Here is a 23094-nt window from a genome sequence, read left to right on the forward strand (position 1 = left end):
TTCTTGTATATGTTCGTTATATTTGTTAATCATTAAAACTTTACAATATTTAACATAACTCAAGTATAATCTATCTAGACCTGATTTTGCTATATGTTTGGATTATAAATTTCCTTAACAAAATGTTCATTGCTTGCTAAATATTTTATTTGAATAATAATTGTGTTGGAAATAAAAATATAATCAAATCAATTTAATATGAATACTTTATTAAAATATTATTTTTCAATAAAGCAAAAAGAACTCAACTTAAAGTTGGAAGAAATTTATGTCAAGATGGTTGAAAATGAACAACTGAAATTCCACCAACTTTAAGAAGATTGTAGACTTGTAGTACATTAGTGAGGATATTTAATTCTCTCTTCTTTACGTCGCAATCTATTAATTCGAAATAGACAGCTCCATTCAAGAGAGTTTCTCATTCAGCCTAATAACAACAAACACTATTTTGTGATCCTAACAAATAGTTCTTTTTCTCTATGACTAGTTGACGCGGGCTTATCATGTAAATACTTCGATCTTTTTTGTATTTGTTAAATTATTCGTCAATTTCACATGTTAGTTTAATTTTATGATCTAAATTAAACTTCTTCTTCTTCATATTTGTCTTTCATTGTAAATATTAGTATAACGTTTCCGGTCTACAATACATTGTAGGTCACCATTATATATAAGCCTACTGTCACTATCCAAAATGAGTCGTGAGTGACACCCACACTTAACCTTCTAAGTGGGAGAACCAAGGAATCCAAACCCCAACATATATCTATAATTCAACTACGAATAACAACAATAATGCGGAAGCTCAAAACTTATTAAAGTAACCAATCAAATAAACCTCTAAAGTCTAACACTTATTATCCCCAAAATTTGAAAGTCATCACATCAATGACATCTAATCTTCAAATACTAAGTCTAAAAGTATTAAAGACACCAAAATAAATGAATAACATAGTTTATGTCCGAAAACTAAGAACATCATGCCATGACCAAGAGAATTTAACACGAGTTGGAATGAATAGCTCACCCTGGAACCTGATGTGCTGGAGACTGGCTAGAGCTGAGGGCGAGTCGAAGTCACTGATACACTCGTTGCACTCCACAAAAAGAAAACAAAGAAAAACACAAGTAGGGCTCAGTACAGGCAACATGTACTGAGTAGATATCATCGTCGGAACGTGACACTCCGATCCAATTATACGGTGTCAGAATGAACGTGACACTCCGATCTAATTATACCGTGTCGGAACGTGACACTCCGATCTAATTATACCGTGTCGGAACGTGACACTCCGATCTAATTATACCGTGTCGGAACGTGACACTCCGATCTAATTATACCGTGTCGGAACGTGACACTCCGATCCAATAATACCGTGTCGGAACGTTACACCCGATCCAATAATATCTTCAATTTATTATTTATTATTACCACTTTTCACTGTATTAACAATATTTCATCAAGCCTTCTTTATTCAAGGCATCACTTCGATAGAGAGGGTTCAAGATAATAAATTCCACGGTCTCAGGATTTCAGATCAATCACAAACCACACAACCAAGCTACACAATCACACAATCAAGTACATAGAGAACTTCACAATATCATTCAATGCATATCAATCACTATTAAGAGTCTATCTATCAAATAGAATAAACCATAACCTACCTCCACCGAAGAACCGAAGTCGGGCAAGCTACTTCTCCAATGCTTTTCCTTTCCTCAAGGCCTCCGAACGTTCTCAATCTATCACGTATGCATAATTTGTAAGTTAACGAGTCTATGAACATTCATATTACTCTATGTCTATCCTAGACTCAAAAACTCACCCAATCTATAATCAATTTCCTAAAGTTCAAGCCTAAGGGTAAGTCTTAATTCCTCCCATTATCAATAACTCTAAGAATATTCAATTAATACAATACACCTAATATTTAATTATCTATCTCAATATATCAAGACTTGACTTATAATACGATAATAAAATTATAATCCGATAAAATTGAAACCTCTGGTACAAAATCAGTGGCAACCCACATGGATTCAATTGTCAATTTCTTTCCAGTTAATAGCACCTTACGGCTAATTAGCCCACCTTCAATTCATATCCAAACCATTATATTATTCCCTCAAGGTTCAACTACACCGTGACTTTGTTTCTAACTTTTCCAACTCAATTCATCTAATTTCCTTTCACAACCAACATTATTGTAATTATAAAACAAATCTGGCATAAATCAATAACATAATAATTAAATAATGAAACCTCCCACCGATCAAACATTGTTCACTTTCTCAAAGAGACATTAAACTTAAAATATTAAAAAGGACAATCATCTAAAGTCAAAATAATATTTTCTATCTCACCAGTTGTCATGCAGCCTTCTAACATTATTATTATATAAATTTATATCACTAACAATCTCAATATTGAAAGTTCAATAATTTTGCTCACCTGAAGCGGCCGTCTGCCCTTTTTCTTTGTTTTACGCCACTTTCTGTTCTCTCCTTCTTCTCTACATATTGTTTAAAACCCTAATTAATATACCTGACTAATCATAAAAATAATTTTAATGTTATTTTCTTTAATCACCAATTAAATAAATTATTAAAATTATCCCATTAATTTTATAATTATAGTTACGAATAGTCCAAAATACTCATTTAAAATCTATCGAAAGAGTCTTTTATGCAATAAAAAGTTCTAATACTCAAAACGACCAAAAGGATCGTTACACCTACAATATATTTTTCGATTTGTAAAGACCAAAGATAGGATAATCATTAATACTGCTTTTTGACATAATATAAAAATATATATAATGCAACTAGGCAAGTTGAAAATGAAATAGTAACACACATGACCAGTAGTAGCATTATGTTGTCAATCGATCTATCTATCTACTCCTATCTTTTTATCCAACTAGTGATCATATCTTTTTCTTTGTGGGAATATCCAATTTGTGGCTACCATTCTCTCATGTCTAGTATGTTTTGTACGGACCAAAATATTTTTCCTAAAGTGTTCTCTAGTTTTCCCATTTCAATTAATGAAGAATTTTGGGAACCATCAACACTAAGAAAACAAGTACCTTTAAAAATATGAAAATTACTTTCCTAGTGAAAGTAAAAAAAATTGAACTAGTTTCATAGTGAGATTCCTCACTAAGGGTCGTTTGTATTAGAGTTCTATCACCTATTTGAATTCAAATATTATACTCCCTCCGTTTAAGAAAAAATAACCTCATTTCTTTTTTAGTCTCTTTAAAAAAGAATGACCTCTTTCTTTTTTTGGTAACATTTTAATTTCAGCTTTCCACGTGGCGTGTTTAAGGCCACAAGATTAAAGGGCAATTTTGTACATTTGACATAACTTTAATTTAGGACCACAAGATTCAAAAGTCTTCTTTATTTTCTTAAATTTCATGCCAAGTCAAACTAGACCATTCTTTGTGAAACAAATGGAGTAGTTCATTTTAAATTCAATTATCGTAGCTTATTCTTTGTAACAAAGGATTACTCTTCCTTTAGAATAGGTATTAGTTTAGTACTCTTATACCTATCGTCACTATGTACAAAATTTATAAATACAAAACAAATACGGCAGAACAATCATTTGCTCTTATTTTCTCAAAAGCTTCTCATACTTATTCTTTATAATTTCGTAGCTGGTTAGAGTTATGTAGATATAAGTAACACATAAATTATTTACGATGAAAATTATATATTATTTTACATAGAATCTTCTTGTATTACTTATTCCACCTAATATATAGATTCTCACCTAACTTATACATGCATTAGTTATGCAAGTTTATAAATTACAAATCAAACACGAATGGAGTGTATATCAATATTAACGTACAATATCGATCGAGGAATCTTTCTGCAAATGTGTGACAATTTTGTTTGTCTCAATCTTATTTCATCCAAAATTGTAGCTCCGTTCAAATGTGTTTGTCATCTATAGTTAATAAGGACAAGCACTTGGCCAGGCACTTAAAGACTAAAGTGACTACAAAATGATTACTAGTTTTTTGTACGGATTCAAATAAAAGAGTTTGCTACGTATGTACATTTAAATGCACAAAATAAAGTACCTCATTTTCTTTCAAAAGCTCTAGAAAAAAACAAACAAAAAAAGAAATAAATATATTGCATTTTTCTTGATCACCCGGTACTCCCATCTTTTCACTTTCTTAATGACTCGAACCTAGCTAACTATAATCTAATTATTGGAGATGATGGATGTTTATCATTTGTGTGACCCGCCTCTTGTCATATTTCACATAAGAGCAAGTGCTACAAAAGATGGAAATCCATTATTTTTCATTAAAAGGTCTAAGAGTTAATTAATTTGACTCTCGTACTCATAATTGTATCACACAAAGTGAAACTAAGGGGAGTATATACCAATGTGGTTCTTTATGTTCATAATTGAGTATTAAACGTTGCATACATGATCCTAATATATGCATTAACCAAATTGATAGTATGTTATTAGGCATGAACCCTAGTTGTTTCTCCTTTAATTAGGACTCTATACATAAAAATGATAGGATTTGAACTCGTGATATTTGTATCCAAAACAAATATATGTGATACCAAACTCTCTTCAATTAAATGGAATTGTAACTATTATCGTGTATTGTACTCCACAGGTTTATATCTCTTCAAATACGTGGAGCAATGATGTTTGACGTAGAAGCTTCAATTTGTTGAAAGAAACCAAGCTGAGCTCCAAAAGCCTGCAATTCTTCTCTGTAAAGTGTAAGCACTAAATTGAGGAAATATAACTAATTATTACAACTTGGCAAGTTGAACTTGTTGGAAATGAAAATATCATACAACCTCAATAGCATTGGTTTATCTTCTTTTTTCCAGCTCAGTGTAGGCCCCATTCGAAGTCATGAAACGCTCCCTATTAAGGATTTTTTCCATACTCAAAATTGGAATCTAAGACCTCTAGTTAAGGGTTTCATTTGAAGTCATGAAACGCTCCCTATTAAGGATTTTTTTCATACTCAGAATTGGAATCGAAGACCTCTAGTTAAGAGAAGAAGCAACATCATCTGCTGCGCCACATTAGTTGGTGGTTGGTTTATCTATTTATCTCAAAATCAATCTATCTCTCTATATGCTCAATTATATTGGTAATATTTTAGTTAATGAAAATATTGCATGCAATCCGTGTCCACCAATCACAATTCTCTGACTAGATATCATATATATCATCTTAATTAGAAGCTAGCAGCCTTCCCTTATGGTGCTAAAATTAATTTGCATGTTTTGTAGTTTATATAAATGTAACAAAAATCAAGGTAAGTGCTAATAATAATTTTTTTAAGCAGATAAAATTTAAAAAGTCTTAAGTAAAAGTAAAACAATTTAAATGATAATAGTGTCAACTAAACGTTACATAAGGATTAAGGAGTATACTAGATCCATATTGCTCCCCTCTTTTTCCTTTTGTTTCTTTGTAGTATTTGAAGTTTGAACATATAAATACTACTTACTTGTTTAGGAAACTTTGTGAGTTTTCCCACAGCGAAAACGAATCTACGATAATAATAGCTCGTATAATTGATTGTCAGAAATCCTCACAAAGCGGATAGATTTTCATATTTTCAGTCTAAAAATTTTCTCTAGGAAGATGTAGAGATTCATACATTTCGTATTAATATGAAAAGTATTTATACGATAAAGATTACAATAAAAAGAACAAGCTAGTGGACTAACAACTTAATTAGCACACCTTATGAATGGACCCAACCCGATAACTATTTCCAACACTTAATTTCCTCTTCATAAAGAAACTAAACTAAATTACAACCGACATACGTAGTTTTCAATACCTTATTCACATTACCCTTCAATTTTAATTCCTTATATTAACTTCTTAAAATAAATATAGTTTGCCCTACTTGTCATGCATAATTAGACAATATAACATGTATATATGTCTGCAATTGCCTAAACATGGTTGATTAATTTGACTTTTTTGGCCACTCTGGAACTTTTGACAATAAAGTCAAAGTAATAAGATTAATTAAATGCTTGAAATCATTGGTTTAGATGTCCAATTGATCAATTGATAACCTTGAGTACAATTTTTTAGTGATAATTAATTAATAGTTAATTGTCGCTAATTAAATATGTATTTTTAGAGATAATTAACACTCTTTATAAATGTCCATAAAATCTATAGTGACTCTGAATCTAATGATCGTATAGACTTTAAAACTTTTTGCATATTTTATTGCCGCTAAATAAAATTAATTTTATAGTAGTGTAATCACGTGCCTTTTCTCTTAAATGCACTTTATTTTAGATTCACTTAACTAGTCTGCACAAGTAATTCGGGTCTAATTCATTTGTCTTTGGATTAACAAAGTTCTGTTATTTACAATATTGTCTTGATGAAATAAATTACTAAAACATTTTGGGATATAATGATAGTTATTAAATCGTTAGAATCACAAATAGATATTTTGTGTTAATCCTAATAGGGCCCTTCCACCTAATAAAAATAAGAACTTGTGCCCTTTATCTCTTAGAAAAAGATTTGTAGGGCGCCCATGTCCCCTCAATACAAGAGAGTTGAGCACAAAATGTGGCTACAAATTCCTTGTAGTTTTTTTGTACGGATTTTAACAAATTAAGTGTATGCAACGTATATATGTTCATCCAAATGCACGAAAATAAATTATCTAAATTATTTTCTTTCAAAACATTCAGAAAAAAATACTTAAAAAATTGAATGTACAATTACAACAAAAGAGACATTTAATTTCGTGTCAATGGCAAATATATTTAGAGGCAATTGAGTTAGTGTCATTTTATTCAAAGGACGTCGCCAAAGCATTTAATATAATGTCTTTATATAAAATGTTGACTATAAATACTATATTTATATTATCGCTAAATATAATATAAATAAAAATTATATGTATTGTTATCTTTAAATAATCAACGCTAAATCCTTTATTTATCGTAGTGATGACTCTGATGACTAAAATGAAGGAATTAATCCAATTGGCACTACGTGAAGTAATGAACGCTTTCTTCATGCATGACCCCAATACATGTTTGTGTGCACACACTAATTTAATAGTATATGATTAATAATCAAAGAATATCTTATTTAATAATCAAATTAAAGAATAATATTCAAGGCTGAAAATAAAAATGACTTATTGATAAACAAGGTTTGATCTGGCCAAAGAGAGATTATCTATTTACAATTTTGAAATAGCCTCTTAAAAGTGAGAAAGATTAATAAATGTCTTTCACTCCCATGCAAGGTTTATAAATAGGACAAAATCTCTTGGATAAACTTTAAGAAAAAACTAGTTTAGATCCTATCAATAACCTATCCTAGATTATATACTTGAGTACTTCATATGACCATAAATTGGCAAATGTTTTGAGGTTGATTAGCTAGTGTCATTTTGTATGCATAAACCAAATTAATAGCACGAGCAATTCTCAAAAGCTATGTCTAGCTACTTAAATTGAACCCCAGTTGTTTCTCCTTTAATTAGTACTCTATATGTAAAAATGACAGGAAGTTCATTTGAACTTGCAGAAATCTCACGTATAGAGAAATCAAGGATTGTATTGATAATTAAATTGTTGAGTTACATGCTCCTTATATTGGAGAAGAGTCCTATACTAGCTATACTAAGACTCCTACTACAATACAAATATATTGTTTACATGAGTAATATTACTACTATAACTCAAATACTTTATTCTAGTCGACTTTAGCCTCATACACGATACAACAACTTAGTCGTACATAATTTAGGATTCTGTAGTCTAGTCCTAGTGTGTCAGATTCATTGGACATATTCCTTTGACATGTTCCAACCATCAGTTTCCTTGTTGAAGATCCAAAACAAATATATGTGACACCAAATTCTCTTCGATTAAGTAAATTGTAATTATCGTGTCTTGTATTCCTCAGGCTTATACCTCTTCAAATAATGATGTTTGCACTTTGCAGTCTACAAATACCACATATAATAAAGAGAAGCTTCAATTTGTTGAAAGAAGCCAAGCTCATGAGCCCCAAAAGTCTACAATTCATCTCTGTATAGCAATAATTAAATAGTGGAAAGATAATTATTTATTACTTTTTTAATATAGCAACTTGGCAAGTTGAACTTGTTGGAAATGAAAGTATCATACAACCCCAATTTGGTTTATCTATTTATCTCTAAATCAAAATCTATCTCTCTATATGCTCAAATTACATTGGTACGTACTATTATTTTAGTTCATGAAAATATTGCATGCAATCAATGTCCACCAATCACAATTCTCTGACAAGACATCATATATATCATCTTAATTAGCACCTGCGAACATTCTCTTATAGTGCTAAAACTAATTTACATGTTTATAATATAAAATGTAAACAGAAATCAAGGTAAGTGCTAAAAAAAGGTTGAATATTGTTGAAAAATTAACAAATTAGAGAAGTATGACATGCTAATTAAATTCATCTTGATATTATAATCAGATCACTCACCTTAATTATTAGTTTACCCAATAGACCTCTCATGTTATATTATTTATGTTTTGAATGCTTAGTCTTGGACGTGTGGAGGTGTTAGAGTCTCCGATCCTCATACATTGATCTTAATCTCATCATATAATTTTAATTCCGTCAAAGTGATTAGATTAATTAAATGCTTGAAATCATTGGTTTAGATGTCCAATTGATCAAATAATAACCTTAATCACGCTCCTTTTGTCTTACATGCACTATAATTAAATTGATTATTGACTTTCTAAATGAAATAGTTGTAGGTAAACTATTCACAGTTGAATGCCTTTGAGGTTATAAAAGAAAGTTGAGTCACAATTTGTGAAAAATACTATTAATTGAGTGACCGTCTGAGGTATTAACTCCACCAAGTTCGGGTCTAATATAAAATTCCATTTTTTACAATAATCTTTGTCTTGATCAACCACCTTAGACTTTCTAATTAAAGATATATAGTTATTAAATCGTTAGAATCACAAATAGATATTTTGTGTTAATCCTAATAGGACCCTTTCACCTCATAAAAAGATCTTGTGCCCTTATCTCTTAGAAAAAGATTTGTAGGCTTCCACCACAATATGTCCCCTCCATACAATAGAGTTGAGCACAAAATGTGGCTACAAATTCCTCCATACATAGAGTTGAGCACAAAATGTGGCTACAAATTCCTTGTAGTTTTTTTGTACGGTTTCTAACAAAGTGTTTGCAACGTATGTACATTCAAATGCACGAAAATAAATTAAGTATCTTAATTGTTCTCTTTCAAAATTTTCAGAAAAAATGACATGGAAAATTGAACATGTAATTACAACAAATTGAACATGTAATTGAACAGTAGTAATAGATTTCTTTAACATTTAGTGGTAATTGAATTGATTAATGTCATTGCTTTCAGAGTCATTAATTAGCATCTTTGATGATATTTATACAAAATGTTGATTATAAATATCATACTTATTTAATTTATTATCGTCGCTAAATATAGTATATCAATAATTATATTATTATCGCTAAATAATTACCGTTAAATCCTTCATTTTATTGTAGTGGTGACACATAAGAGATGGCAAGTACTGAAAAGAAGGAAATCCAATGGGCATTACGTGAAATAATGAACTATTTCTTCATGCATTATCCCAATATATTTTTGTATGCATGTACTAATTTAGTACAATATTAAGTATAGATAATATGAGTTGAACATTTTATACTCAAAATAAACATTAACATGATACTAAGCCGCGCCATATATATCTCTTCAATAATTAAGTGTAATTGTAATTACCAACAAGGGTTGTGGTGGAATGGTAAATATTCCTTCGTTCTTAATCAGAGGTCTCAGGTTCGAGTTAATCCGGATTTAGTCATCGATCTTTGTTCCATTATTCAACTTGGAATAATATTGATCTATACACTCAAGTGTCACCAATGATTTTGCAGACCACAAATGCAATATAATATCGCCAAAACCATTTATTAAAAAGAAGCCAAGAGCCTCAAAAGCCTTCAACTCTCCTCCTTAAAGTGTAAGGACCAAAGAGAGGATACATCATTAGGTATACTACTCTTTTTAATATACACGAAAATAGAGCAACTTGACAAGTTGAAATTGTTCGAAATGATCAAATATCACACAATCCCAACAACATTAGTTTATCTATCTATAAGCTCAATATTGGTATTATTTTAGTTTATAAAAATATTGTAAATCGTGGCAACCAATCATCATTGTTTAGATGATATCTTATCTTCTCTTTTCTACTACTCTCTCATTTAACTAGCAGCAACATTCCCTTTTGACCATATATTTTGCCAGCCTGAGAGCACTACAAGATTTGTATGTTTTAGAGTTTATAAAATGTAAAAGAGATAAATTTAGGGAAGGGCAACAATAAAAGTCAAATTGTTGAAATTTCAATAAATTAGCTAGAGAAGTATAGCTCAAACAGAAGTGCTTTAGAGTCGTCCCTTTGGGGACATCCGATAAAATTAGAACGATACAAGGAGATTAATATGACCCTTACGCAAGAATGACACGCACAAATCAAGAAACGATTTAAATATAATTTATTAACTAATTAAAATTATGAAAAATGATAGTGATATTTAAATAAAATATTAATTCTTTAATATATCATATGAGTGCCCTCAAAAGTTGGACACGTACATATGATCTAATGATGAGTTTTAGAACAAGTAATTAATGATCCTCAAATTAGAACAACTATTTAGCTAAAAAAAAAGGACAATAATGAGCACTTTAGGAGTTAAATTGGATATATGAGAGCCTCTAAGTCTGAGTAGAAGCCCAAAAACTCAATCAAGGTCGAGTTTGAGGATCAAAAATAAGTTTATATATCAAAGAACAAAAACAATTGATTTATATATTTCAAATTAATTGATTAAAAATAACTGATTTATATTTTTCAAATTAATATGTTTCAATTGAATTAATAATAAAAACTAAAAGTACAAGATTACTATGAACATCATGAAAATTGAAATGCATGTTTGACAAAAAAATTGATATTAAAAATAAAATGTCATAAATTATTAAAATATATATTTGACCGAAAGATAATCTATCAAGTCTAACTAAAAAATTAATGAATTGCCTTGTGAAATCTCAAGTCAATACTGCTAAAACAAATGAAAATTGAAAATATAACATAATTTTTAAATTCAAAACAAAAAATTTAACATAATACTCTCATGTCAAATTTCAACATAACATACATAAATATGATTTAAAAGAAAAGGAAAACGTAAGTCTATGACCTTACTCAAGAATGAATTCTACTTTAATTTAAAAATTAGAATACTAACAAAACTATGCAAGTGAAAAAAATAAATATTACATAAAAAATAGATAATACGAAAAATTGCATGGAATCACATGATTTAAAGGTTGAGAATGAGAAGGAAATGAAATATAAGTAATATAAAATAATTTAAAAACAAATTATTAGATATTTCTAAAAAATAATAAAAATAAAAAAAGATTTTAAAATAATAGAAATAAAACATAAATTAAAACGAAAAAAATAGAAATTAAAAGAAGAAATTTAAAAAGAATCAGCTTGTAATTACACCATGTAATTACTAGTAATTCATAAACCCTCCTTGAGAATTGGAGAGTGTAATTTTCCTTTGCCAATTACACTCAATTACATGCTTACCAAGTACTTATACTCCAAACAATGTAATTATACTCAATTGCACAATATAATTATACTTAATTACACAAAATCTAATTACCAAGGCGACTTTAATTTCCAAAACAAGCCCTTAGAGTCAATTTTGCCAAATGTTTTCCTGTTAGAGTAATTAGTACTTGTTTAGTTATACAATTTTATTTTATTTAAGCGGCTATTTAAATCCTAATGATTCCTGATATTTAAGAGAAATTCTCTCACATGTCTTTTCGTGAGAATTCGAAATTACCATTCCTGTTAGATTTTGATCTAGAGATCATGTATTGCTCACCTCTCTCCTATCTATCTATATTTAGAATATATCTCGAAAAATACATGTAACTAGTATAATTCACATATAATTAAGATACGTTGACTCTCTCACTCACCTCTCTCTATATATGTATAATTGTATCTGATTTGAAGTCTGCTATGAATGTATACTCTTTTACCATTTTCGAACGTTTGTGTAATTCGATGGTTTTTCCTAAAAAAAATATTACAATAATTTGTTTAGAAGAATTTCAAAAAGTCTTATTCAAAGTTAAACAATTTAAATGATAATATTGTCAATTGAATATGACATGAGGAGCCTAATTAATTAATCCATAGTACTCCTCAACTCTTTTCTTTTTCTTATTCTTATTTTTTCTTCTTCATAAAGAGAGCTAAATGACCATATAATTAGCAAAGTTTTTGCTACAACCGACGTAGTTTTCAAATAACTTATTAGTACATATTTTCCTTCAATTTCAAATTTTTGTTAACTTTTCCATGAAATAAATATAGTTTGCCCTACTTGTCTTCTTAGCTTATGCATATTATATTGTTCGACCAAGAACATGAATGTCTCAGGTGTTTAACCAATTTTTGCGGTTCTCCATTAATTCATTTAATATTTTTGTCACCCTGTGGAGCTTTTAATAATAAAGTCAAATTGATAACATTAATTAAATGTCTAAATTTATTGGTTTAGATGTCCAATTTAATTATTAATCATGTCCCTTTTGTCTTACATGCAATTGTTATGACGTGCATGGAGAATTTAGGATTTTCATAATGCAGGTGCATTACTAAAAAAAAAAAGTTGTATTAAGTGAAAATTGATTCATACTCCCTCCGTCCCTAATTACTTGTCCATATTTCCCTTTTTAGTTGTCCCTAATTACTTGTCAATTTTGACAAATTAAGAAAATAATTTTTTTTACCTATTATACCCTCAATTAATTACTTTGAAAAAGATAGAGCTTCTTGAAAATATTAAGTTTTTAATTCATCCACTTCATGATTAATATGGGTAAAATGGTAAATTCACTATATCAATTATTGACTTCTTAATAGGTGTATCAATTCAAAAGTGGATAGGTGTATCAATTCAAAAGTGGACAAATAATCAGGAACAGAGCAAGTAATTTTTAAGATGAATAACACATTATTTTAACCAAGTGAAATATTTAGTCGTATTATAGCATGGTGCCAAATATAATAGTACACCAATTTTATTTTTCTTAAAATATAAAATATTTAGTTTTTGCAAAAAGATCACAAATTATGTGATCATATTCTTGCCTACAATTTTTTCCCTGGGTGCACGTGTGGTGTTTTTTGTTAAATTTGTTTCATAACACAAAAACAATTAGTTCCTTCCCTTTACTTTAACTTATTCACTAATTCAAATTAAAATAGATTTTTACTTTTATTTATTATTTTTATTTTTATTATTAATATTTATTACTTATTATTAAATTATTTTTCAAAATTTAATACTAACCATTAATTAACATGTAATATGAATATTATCGTAAAATATTCATATCAATCATAATTAATTAAGGAGAATGTAAAATTCAAAGTGAATAATTAAAAATGAACCGACAGAGTAAAATGCCTTCTCTATAAAGTTGGAAGGGTCGAATTAACTAACAAACATAAAGAGTTTTTTTAAGTACTTAATTTGCAACAATTTATTATAGATTGATTCCTCTTAGTCTTCATAAAAAGTTTAATAATTCAAATCGCATAAGATTGTTGACAAGACAAATTAAGGGACATTTTTTTTGTTTTAAAAAAAAAACGACCAACACATGAATTTGTTTCTACTTCAATTTACGTAAGAATCAGAGAATATGTTTATAAGAGACATCGTGAATTAGTAGTTAAATTAAGTAATTAAAAATAAATGAGGTGTGTCGTCTAGCTAATTATTAAATTAAGCATACATTAACATAATTGTCAAATAAAAGTTGCTTTCTTAAACTTAGGTAGAGTATTAAAAAGTTTATTAACTAATACAGTGCTGAGGTATGATTAGATTCTCCAAAGATTTTATTTTGGATAAACAAATACTTGCCATAACAAAATGAATTATTAAACTTTACTTATATATTTATGCAAATGAAATTAAAACTCATGTAATTTGGTGTACATTTGAATGTAGTAGATAACGCATACTCACTCATGTTTTAGATTCAAATGTGATCTAATTTATATGTCTATGTGACATATTCACTATTTATTCTAAATCTACTTGTGTCTATTATAAGTATTAAATTAATAATTAATATAATTTAATTAATGATTGAGAAAAGGCCAACATATAAAATAAAAAGGGTCTGTATCTATCCATCAGAGTTGTGGTGGAGTGGTAAGTCTTCCTTCATCATTAATCAGAGATCATTGGCTATCAGAAAGACTAGAACTCAGGTCTCAGGTTCGAATTCCAGATTTAATCAGGCTCTAATGTGAATACGGAATATCGGATCGGATTAAAAAAAAAAAAAAAAGAGGTCAGTATCTAACTATTACTATCATTTCATTCTATTCAATGAGCATTGACCAGACTAATTATTGTTAAACAATTCTATCAATTTTTTGCCAATGAGTTTCCAGCTTTCCCATTTTTGCACGCTTACAAGTGGACAACTTGCTCAGCTACGACTTGACATTTTGACATTTCTACTATATTAATTTATATTCTATATAAATTATTATTTATGTTATTTAATAAGAGATTTGATTTTGTAGTTTTTTTTTATTTTATAAATTTACTTATTTATATATATATATTTTTTTAATTAGAGACTTTATTTTTACACATAAGAGATCTGAGAATGTCATTTTCTTTTATTAAATTTGTAGGTAGTAATAAAAGAAGGTTATTTCTCTTATTTTCAAGTTGTTGAACCTATCGGCTTTTGCTCTAGTCTCGATCGATAGCGATTAAACTACCTTTATAAGCCTTCTTATCCTTAATTGTGTGTGAGCAATTAATTGTGACAAGTCGACTTATTCATAATGAAAGCATCTACAAGTTATTTTTTGACAGGTGAAGTTATCCTCATGTGTGTTAAAAAGCCACTAAATAAATATAAATAATTGATTTTGAATGACATAAATCAAATGAGTTGTGATAAAGATCTCAAACTCAAATCCACAAAATTAAAATCTTTAATTTATCTCAAGCTGTAGATAATTTACTTGTAATTATATTTAAAATGACTTGATATATAAAATAATCTTTAATTTATCTCAAACTATAGATAATTTCTTTTTTGTTCTTCTTTTAATTTGTTATTTAATTTTATAATCTAAAAGTATAAAATAAATATTTGCGGGGACCAATATTAAATATTCATATATCCTAAGTGAGTATTTTCATTATATATGGATAATCCAAGCTGAAATGATCACGTCTACAGTTACCACACTAGACATGATAACAAGATAAGGTAATCCAAATAAACGTCTAAAGTTACTCTAACTTTTAGTGTTATTAATTTGACTATTTAAAACTTTTTCTTATTGTATCAATCATTTGCTGGCCTATCACACAACTTGCATCAAGTTAAAAATAATTTTTGAATTTAAATGTCATTTTTTCTCATGCTGGTAAATTTTGATGATGGTTAAAGATTGAGTTAATTTATTGCTATTTTTAGATGTATAATACTCGATTAAAACTTATTCAGAACTCATTGCATCAGCTATTTTTTTTTTTTTTTACCTTTGATTATTTAACTTGCATATGGGAGATCTATTTGTGACTCCATTCGTAATCAAATGTACAATTCAATCATTATATTATTCTAACTCGATATCATGTGTGATATCAGCCATTTCTACTAATTTGATATTTGAAGATAATTAATATGGAACAAATATCTACTTTTCTTAGTGAAATATTAGTATATATATTTAGACGCCACTTTTGTATGACTTTTACTTAGTTTTTTTAAAATTGAAAAATTAGTTCGGTACAACTAAACGTCATTTGCTTTGTTCAATTTGATGTTTAATGGGACAAGTACGTAAGTAGTTATTTGAGAATATTGATAATTGAATAGCCACATAAAGTCAATATAGATATTGTAGCTAAAAAGAACCAATATAGCAAATAACTTATTTTAGACCATAAATTTTAAAAGTCTTCTTTCTTTATAAACTTCGTGCCAAGTCAAACTAACTCGTAAAAAATAGGACGGAGAGAGATATCAAATAAAAACAAGTTGGGCTTCTCGTCGGTGGTGCTACAAGCAGGATTTTTTTTTTGTTAAATCTGCAAACTTTGAATGTTTTTTTTTCAAATTATGAGGCGCTATTAGTTAGCGCCAACACTAAAAAGAGGACATAAAAAATAACGAGAGATATTTAAGATTTAAGTAGAAATTGAACACAGAAAACAAAATCATGAGACAAAGACGAAACCTCAAATTATCGAGCAATGTTCGTCAAAAAGCTCTTGGGATTCAGAACAAAACTAACAAAGAAAAGATAGTGTATTTACACATTATATACATTTTTATAATGTACATAAATATTGTATATTTGTTGTATATAATTTCGATACACTTTTATATAATATGTATACACAATATATACATATCAGGGTAACCAATGTAATATTCTACACTTATATTTTATATATAATTTGTATAAATAAATGTATACTTAATATATAAAATATACACACTAAATATTCACAATGACCATTATTTTCCTCCATCTTTCATCTTTTCTTATAATTCTTCTCAAAAAATATATTAGAGAATAGGCATTGATTTAAATAGGATCTGGCCACTGAATGCAAAATTTAAAGACAAAAACAAAACTCAAATTGTCAAGCAAATATTCGTTAAAAAGCCCAAAAGTGACATAGTCTTCAAACAAACCCAACAAGCAATAAATAAATAATATATATATATATATATATATACACACACATTATGTATATTTTTGTAATGTGCACTGAATATCTATAAATGATGTATTTATAAATAAGGTATATGTGTAGTAGAGAAAAATAATACTCTGTAAAAGGAATATTTTGGGGGACAAAGTCTGAAAAAAATATGTCAAATGATTAAAAAAAAAAAAAAAAAAAAAAACGTTGCCCCCATGCAGGATCGAACTACAGACCTCCAGTTTACAAGACTGGCGCTCTACCACTGAGCTATAGGGGCAACTGTTGTTTATGAATACAATTATCTTAATTAAACATACTAATTATCACCTTGTAAATATATATATGCAATAAAATACGTGACCACAATTGACCATTAGTTTTGAATCCATTCAAAATATAACATGCACTACAATTTGGGTAAATTTAAAGCAAAAAGATTAATATAATATAAATTGGAAAAGCTGTTTATTGGTTTTCACTAATATTGCATAAGGCTATATAGCCTATATAACATTACATCACACACTCAAATCTCAAAAACAAGTACATGAATATCAAAAAGCCTGCATGGCATTTTTATTCTAAACAAAAAGGTAAATTAAAGTAAGCACAAACAATACTTTTAAAAACTCACAAGAGAGGACTAGTAGTGGTCATTTTATTCAAATATAAAGTCCTCTAAAAGCGACACAACTCCATACTCAGACGAATTTCATCCTCAATCAGTGCAGCAGCGGTACATGATAAACTTCTCCATTGGGCGGCTACATTCAGCACAAACCACTCTCTCAGGAACATGTCCAGTGGTACTCGGCAGAATTAGTCGAGTGCAATGATGAGGACTATGAAGATCACGAAGTTGACGATCCAATGCAGGAACAAATGTAGTAACATCACTCACTTCATCTCTCCAACGATCAAATCCCTTCATAACTTGCACTATCAGATCACCTTTACCTCTAGTCATTTCAGCCAATCCGCGGCTGAATACAGCCCATCCAAGATCACTTCCATCATAGCTCAGAATCGTCACAATCTCCTGAAGGATTGGGTCAGTTTCACCGGGGATGTCTTGTTGAGTCCTGGAGTGCCACATGCTTTCTAGCCTTTCCCAAAAGAACCAAATGAGAGTTTGATCTTGCACCACGTGGCTCAAGTTTTCTATTTGGATTATTGAGCTGTTCTTCCGGACTCTTTCTTTTGGGTTCTTTTTCCCCACGTAGAGCATCTCTAGTGGAACGCGGGCTGCATTGGCAACAGCCCGCGTTGCTGAGGTGAATGATCTGATCCATTCAATATCTTCTCCTCCGTACAAGCATATGCATTTGCCTTCACTAATCTGGGAATATATCGAAGTGAATATAATTTATAAGACACATATTGTGTATTCTTAATCATGGTCTACAATTTCGTATTATAAATTATTATAAGTAGATGTGTTATACGTACCCAAGTGAAAACGTTTTGATCAATGGAATCAGCTAAAAGTTCAATATTCCAAGTTTGTTCCTTCCACAAAGCTGTTTCCCTAGCTTTGGTAAAAGGAAAAGCCAAACTTCCCCAAATCCACAACATATGGTAAGCATTGTTATTTGCTTCTTTGCCTTGTGGATCAAGAACAACAAGCTGAGGCTTTTTCTTGAATCCCCACACTTCTTTAATGCACCTTATCACTGCTGGATCGATCATCGAAGGATGTGCCACTGAGTACCATGGCATTGAAGCTTGTACTTCTTCAAATTTCATTTGTTTTGCTTCAGTCCATGGTGATAGCCTCTTGTCAACCACAGGGATCCAGACAACATCATAGTTGCTCTCTGGCCTGTTTGGTTGTGTCTTGGATTCATCGTACATGTGGTGGAGCACAAAGAGCTCTTCGGGTGCAATGTCTAAGTCGGAGATCAAAAGTAAAACATGCTTCCTTCTTAGCACATCAAGACTTACCTGTCGTTACACAAATGTATACGAGTTCAACTTCTATACACTGACAGTGTGAAAATATGATTTATTTGGTTGTGTCTTCCAAAAAATGAGAATTTAAATGATCATTTTTTTATATTTGATCACCTAAAACATAACTAAAGTACAAGTAAATGTTCATTATATGATTATTGTCTTGAAAGTGAAAAAATTATTTATATTGTGAGTGTATGTAATAAATTAGTTATTACCCTTCTCTTATGAGTTCCATCAAAAAGTGGGAGTTGATCATCCCTGGAGTGAATCAAGATTGAGAGTATCTTCATGTTATCAATGTGAGGTGTCCTGAGAAGTCGTAGAAGTGCTTCAAATGCATCATGTTGCCTCTTCTCCTCTGTATTATTATAACGCTTTAATTAAATATCTTTAATTTGTTTTACATAACTTATAATAGTATACATTATAACTTACCAATCTTTTGGTGACAAAGGTCAAGAACCTTTCTGAGATGATCCAATATGTTTGCAAGCTTGTGAGTCAAACTAGATAACTCCCAAGCCTCAGATGTTGAAGAAATTTGCCTAATATAATATTACACATACCATTCGTCAATTTCATGGTTGATAATCTCACTTATTATTGAGTGTTGAAAGAGTGAATAAAACATACTCGTGGCCAATGGCAATGAGATTCAGAATCATAGCTGCACACATGACAGCAGCCCTCATAGTCCAGTAAGCAGCAGTGGAAATATGGGCAGTATTGATCAACATTTCCAATTCTTGTGTGATAACATGTTGACTGTGAGACGTTTGAACGTCTCTAAACTCGATAATGCACTTTGTGACATCCAACATTTTGTCGATCAAATCATGAATTGCATCGAATTTCTGCTTGAGAACATCCTGACGCGTCATTATTTCTGGAAGTTCCATGATGATTGCAATAGACTTAGCCAGCGGATTTGTGGTATATTGATGAACAAGCAGACCAAATTCACCATATTGCTGAGCAAAAGCCGCGAAAGTTATCACAACTTTTGTGTCCCAGGCATAGGTTGTGAGTGAATGAAGCAGTGACATTGTTGTTGAGTGTGCATCTTCTTTGTTAGCACATTTGCTTATCAACTGTCATAGTTACATTTATATGAACCATCAAATAATGACTCATAATAATCGATATGCCAAATAGTTGAGTATTTCAGTAAATTAAAAATATTTTTATCACTTACCTCCATACTAATTCTATGAATAGGATATGCCAAATAGTTGAGTATTTCAGTAAGTCCACTGTGGGGAGCCTTCTCTTCCAATGCTTCCAGATGTGCTTGAACTTTAGCTTCCTGAAATTCCCATTTTTTTTAAAAAAAGAATCATGAAAATAATGTTATTCTGATATAAGTATAAAGTATGGGATTCTTATAGTTTCTATTATATAATAATTGGGATCATAGAGAAAAGAAAATGACAAAACAAAAAGGACAAAGGAAAAAGAATCGAATCACTCCACTCGCTGTCTACTAAACGAGCGTTAGAGCGAGCGAGCGAAACTCTCAATTTAGTGGCTTCCCTCAACCTCCTCTTTCATTTCCGCTTAAGCTTTTAATATTTTTGATACTGTCAATATATAGAAATTAATTAAACTGTAAAGAAAAGTGAGGTGGATGATGATACGTACATGAACACGTCCAGCAATGGGAGTAGCGCGATGCACAATGTCCTCAATAATATGAACAAGAGGCTTGACGTCAAAGTCACGGCCATCAGGGATATGAGTTTCTACAATGTGCTTCATCATAGCATTATCATCAGATGTCAAGAACATATGATGATCACCTCTCCTGTGTGGAGGCCTAGCTGCTAGATTTGATGTTCGCGGATTGATCGGACCTGTATGATGAGCAGCAGGTACCACACTAGCTGGTATCTGTTGAGACATAATATAATTAAGTGATTGAAATAACGTGAAAAGTATTTAAATGAAATGATTGCACAATACAAATGGCATACCATGTCATGACTCACTGGTTTGACCACAGAATGAGGATTGGTTTGGACATTCAAAGGGTTGATATGGGCATTCAAAGGATTGATTTGGGCATTCAAAGGGTTGATGTGATGGCCTGTAGTTGCATTACTCATTGGGTGCATCCTATTGGCAACAACATCAGCAGATCCACTTGACATATTATTCATTGGGTTTGTAGTCATTGGGTTGTTCATGGATTCCTTTTCATTCAATGGGTTAACACTTGCCATTTCAAGGGAGGAAAAAAAAATTAAGAGTTTTTAGAAAGGCAAGTGTAGTTAAATATTGTTGTGTGTTGTAAAAATATTGAGAAGGGGTTTATATAGGTAATTAGAATGGTATAAAGGTGGTGGTGAATCAAGTTCTTTGCTTCTAATTTGGTCTAAAGTTATGAAAGAGGTTTGGAATTGGTCCTTTGAATGGCTCCTATCAAGCAAACATTTCGTCCTTTCACAGTAAAAAGTAATTTAGACATAATCATTAATTCTTCTTGTCGTTACAATTAAGATTTTGTTTCTTATCTTTACGTGATGAATGCTAGAAGTGCACAAACACCAATAGATAAATTGAATCGAAAAAAATATTATTGATTTATTGTTACTGAGTTAGCAATTTTTAAGTGGTATTATAAATATTTTTATTGGATTATCAGTTCGATTTTCAGTTTTTTGATTTTGTTAACAAGTTAAATCAATAATCCAGTAACGTTATATTAATTATTATTTCACTCATATATTATATTTCCGTACTCTAACATTTTACCATCCTATTTCTTAAATTATAGTATTATTTCCAGTTGTAGGCAACACAAAGTAGATTCAATGTCTCTCTATTGCGACGTCTTCTCTCTTTTCAATACAAACTAATAGTACCTTCTATTTTTTCAATTTCAGATTTGTTTGTGACCAACACAAACAATTAATATTATTTTTGTAATTTATTGCATGAGTATTTAGAAGGAAATCAAACAATTCTATTGTAACAAAAGTGACCAATGTAGAAATTTGTGTTGCATTTTTATTCTTGGTACTATTTCTGTAACACCTCGAAAATTTCTAAGTTAAGATCCGAATCATTCTATAACACCTCGCAACTCTACTTTAAAAATCTGAATCGTTCGTCATATGTATATGAGCTTGAACCGGGTGATTTCCTACTTCCTCATGTGTTTTAAGGTCCTTAACCAAATATATCAAGGGTATCTAACGTGATCTAGGGTCATAAGGAAACTCAAACTCCAAGCCAAATTCAAAGCATTCATGTTGGCTAAGTTCTCGCATGAGTTCATATAAACGTCAACTTAAAACGCTCATATCTCTTAGCAACAACATATAATGAATTAGGTGGCCTATGACTTATCAAATTAAAGGTTTATGAGTCTTCTTTCCAACTTCACCAAGTTTGCCTTATTTTGAGTTCCAAGTAAAAAATTATGATCGTTTTAATGGAACATACGCGGATTGGGAAATTCGACGAGGTCACATGCCCAATTGGCGATTCACCGAGTGGGTTGGCGAATCGCTGAGTTAGCTCGCTGAAATGTCCCGAAAACCTTACGTCTCTATCTATTTGGGCGATCTAAAGTCCCATAGGGCGACTCACCGACTATTTCGATGAGAAGACCTCCACATCGCCGATTTGGTGGACGAAATTTATTAAAAGGTCATTTTCTTTGATCTTATGGTTTTCTTACATTCCCAGAAGGGTATTCTTGACCTTTTACCCTCAATAAACTTTCATAAGTCCATCTTAAAACCAGGGGCGGACCTACATATTAGGTTATGGGTGCTCGAGCACCCATTGATCCGGACATAAAATGTTTATAGATATACATATATATAAATGTTAAGAAAATAGATATAAAGAGCTAGTGAGCATCTATAACATCAGGGGCGAATTTATGTACTAATTTTGGATCACCCGAACCCGTGGTCATCCAACTAAACTCGATATATTACTTCTATAATTATTAAAGAATATATTAAATTAAAACTTGTTGAACCTGTTCTCAAAATGGCTGGATGGTTCACTGGTACTACTGCAAGATTTCAACTCACAGGTCGCAGGTTCGATCCTAGGCAGCCCCAATTCGCTTCAATTTATTTTTATTAACTAAAAACACATTTTTCATTAAAAAAAAAAAGAAGCTAAATTCTGAAAGTTTAAAAGTCAAAAGACTTCAAAAGTTTCCTTCCCACACACTTTTCAAGTTCCAA

At 30.3% G+C, this 23094-nt stretch overlaps 1 protein-coding gene and 1 non-coding gene across 2 annotated transcripts; both read right to left on the reverse strand.

Annotated features, from left to right (window-relative positions):
* Positions 1 to 17135: 17135 nt before the first annotated feature.
* TRNAT-UGU (transfer RNA threonine (anticodon UGU)) lies at positions 17136 to 17207 on the reverse strand. Its single transcript has one exon. It is a non-coding gene; the product is annotated as a tRNA-Thr (tRNA).
* Positions 17208 to 17373: 166 nt separating this feature from the next.
* Positions 17374 to 21156, reverse strand: LOC102602329 (protein SIEVE ELEMENT OCCLUSION B-like). Its single transcript, XM_006341732.2, has 8 exons — positions 20860 to 21156; positions 20528 to 20776; positions 20082 to 20192; positions 19520 to 19977; positions 19322 to 19431; positions 19102 to 19244; positions 18380 to 18874; positions 17374 to 18269 (listed from the first exon to the last, which is right to left on the reverse strand). Exons 1-8 carry the CDS (start codon positions 21106 to 21108, stop codon positions 17649 to 17651), a joined length of 2436 nt encoding a protein of 811 aa, XP_006341794.1. The 5' UTR covers positions 21109 to 21156; the 3' UTR covers positions 17374 to 17648.
* Between the last annotated feature and the right edge of the window lie 1938 nt (positions 21157 to 23094).

Source organism: Solanum tuberosum, unplaced genomic scaffold, assembly GCF_000226075.1.
Source record: "Solanum tuberosum cultivar DM 1-3 516 R44 unplaced genomic scaffold, SolTub_3.0 scf00027, whole genome shotgun sequence".
In the NCBI taxonomy this organism is placed as follows: domain Eukaryota; kingdom Viridiplantae; phylum Streptophyta; class Magnoliopsida; order Solanales; family Solanaceae; genus Solanum; species Solanum tuberosum.

What these genes read in the sequence shown, in the direction of transcription:
- LOC102602329 (XM_006341732.2), bottom strand. Translation starts at nt 21,108, where the DNA reads ATGGCAAGTGTTAACCCATTGAATGAAAAGGAATCCATGAACAACCCA. An exon ending in CTCATTGCCATTGGCCACGA is followed by an intron (nt 19,432 to 19,519) that starts GTATGTTTTATT and finishes ATATTATATTAG; the next exon opens with GCAAATTTCTTCAACATCTG. An exon ending in ATCAAAACGTTTTCACTTGG is followed by an intron (nt 18,270 to 18,379) that starts GTACGTATAACA and finishes ATATATTCCCAG; the next exon opens with ATTAGTGAAGGCAAATGCAT.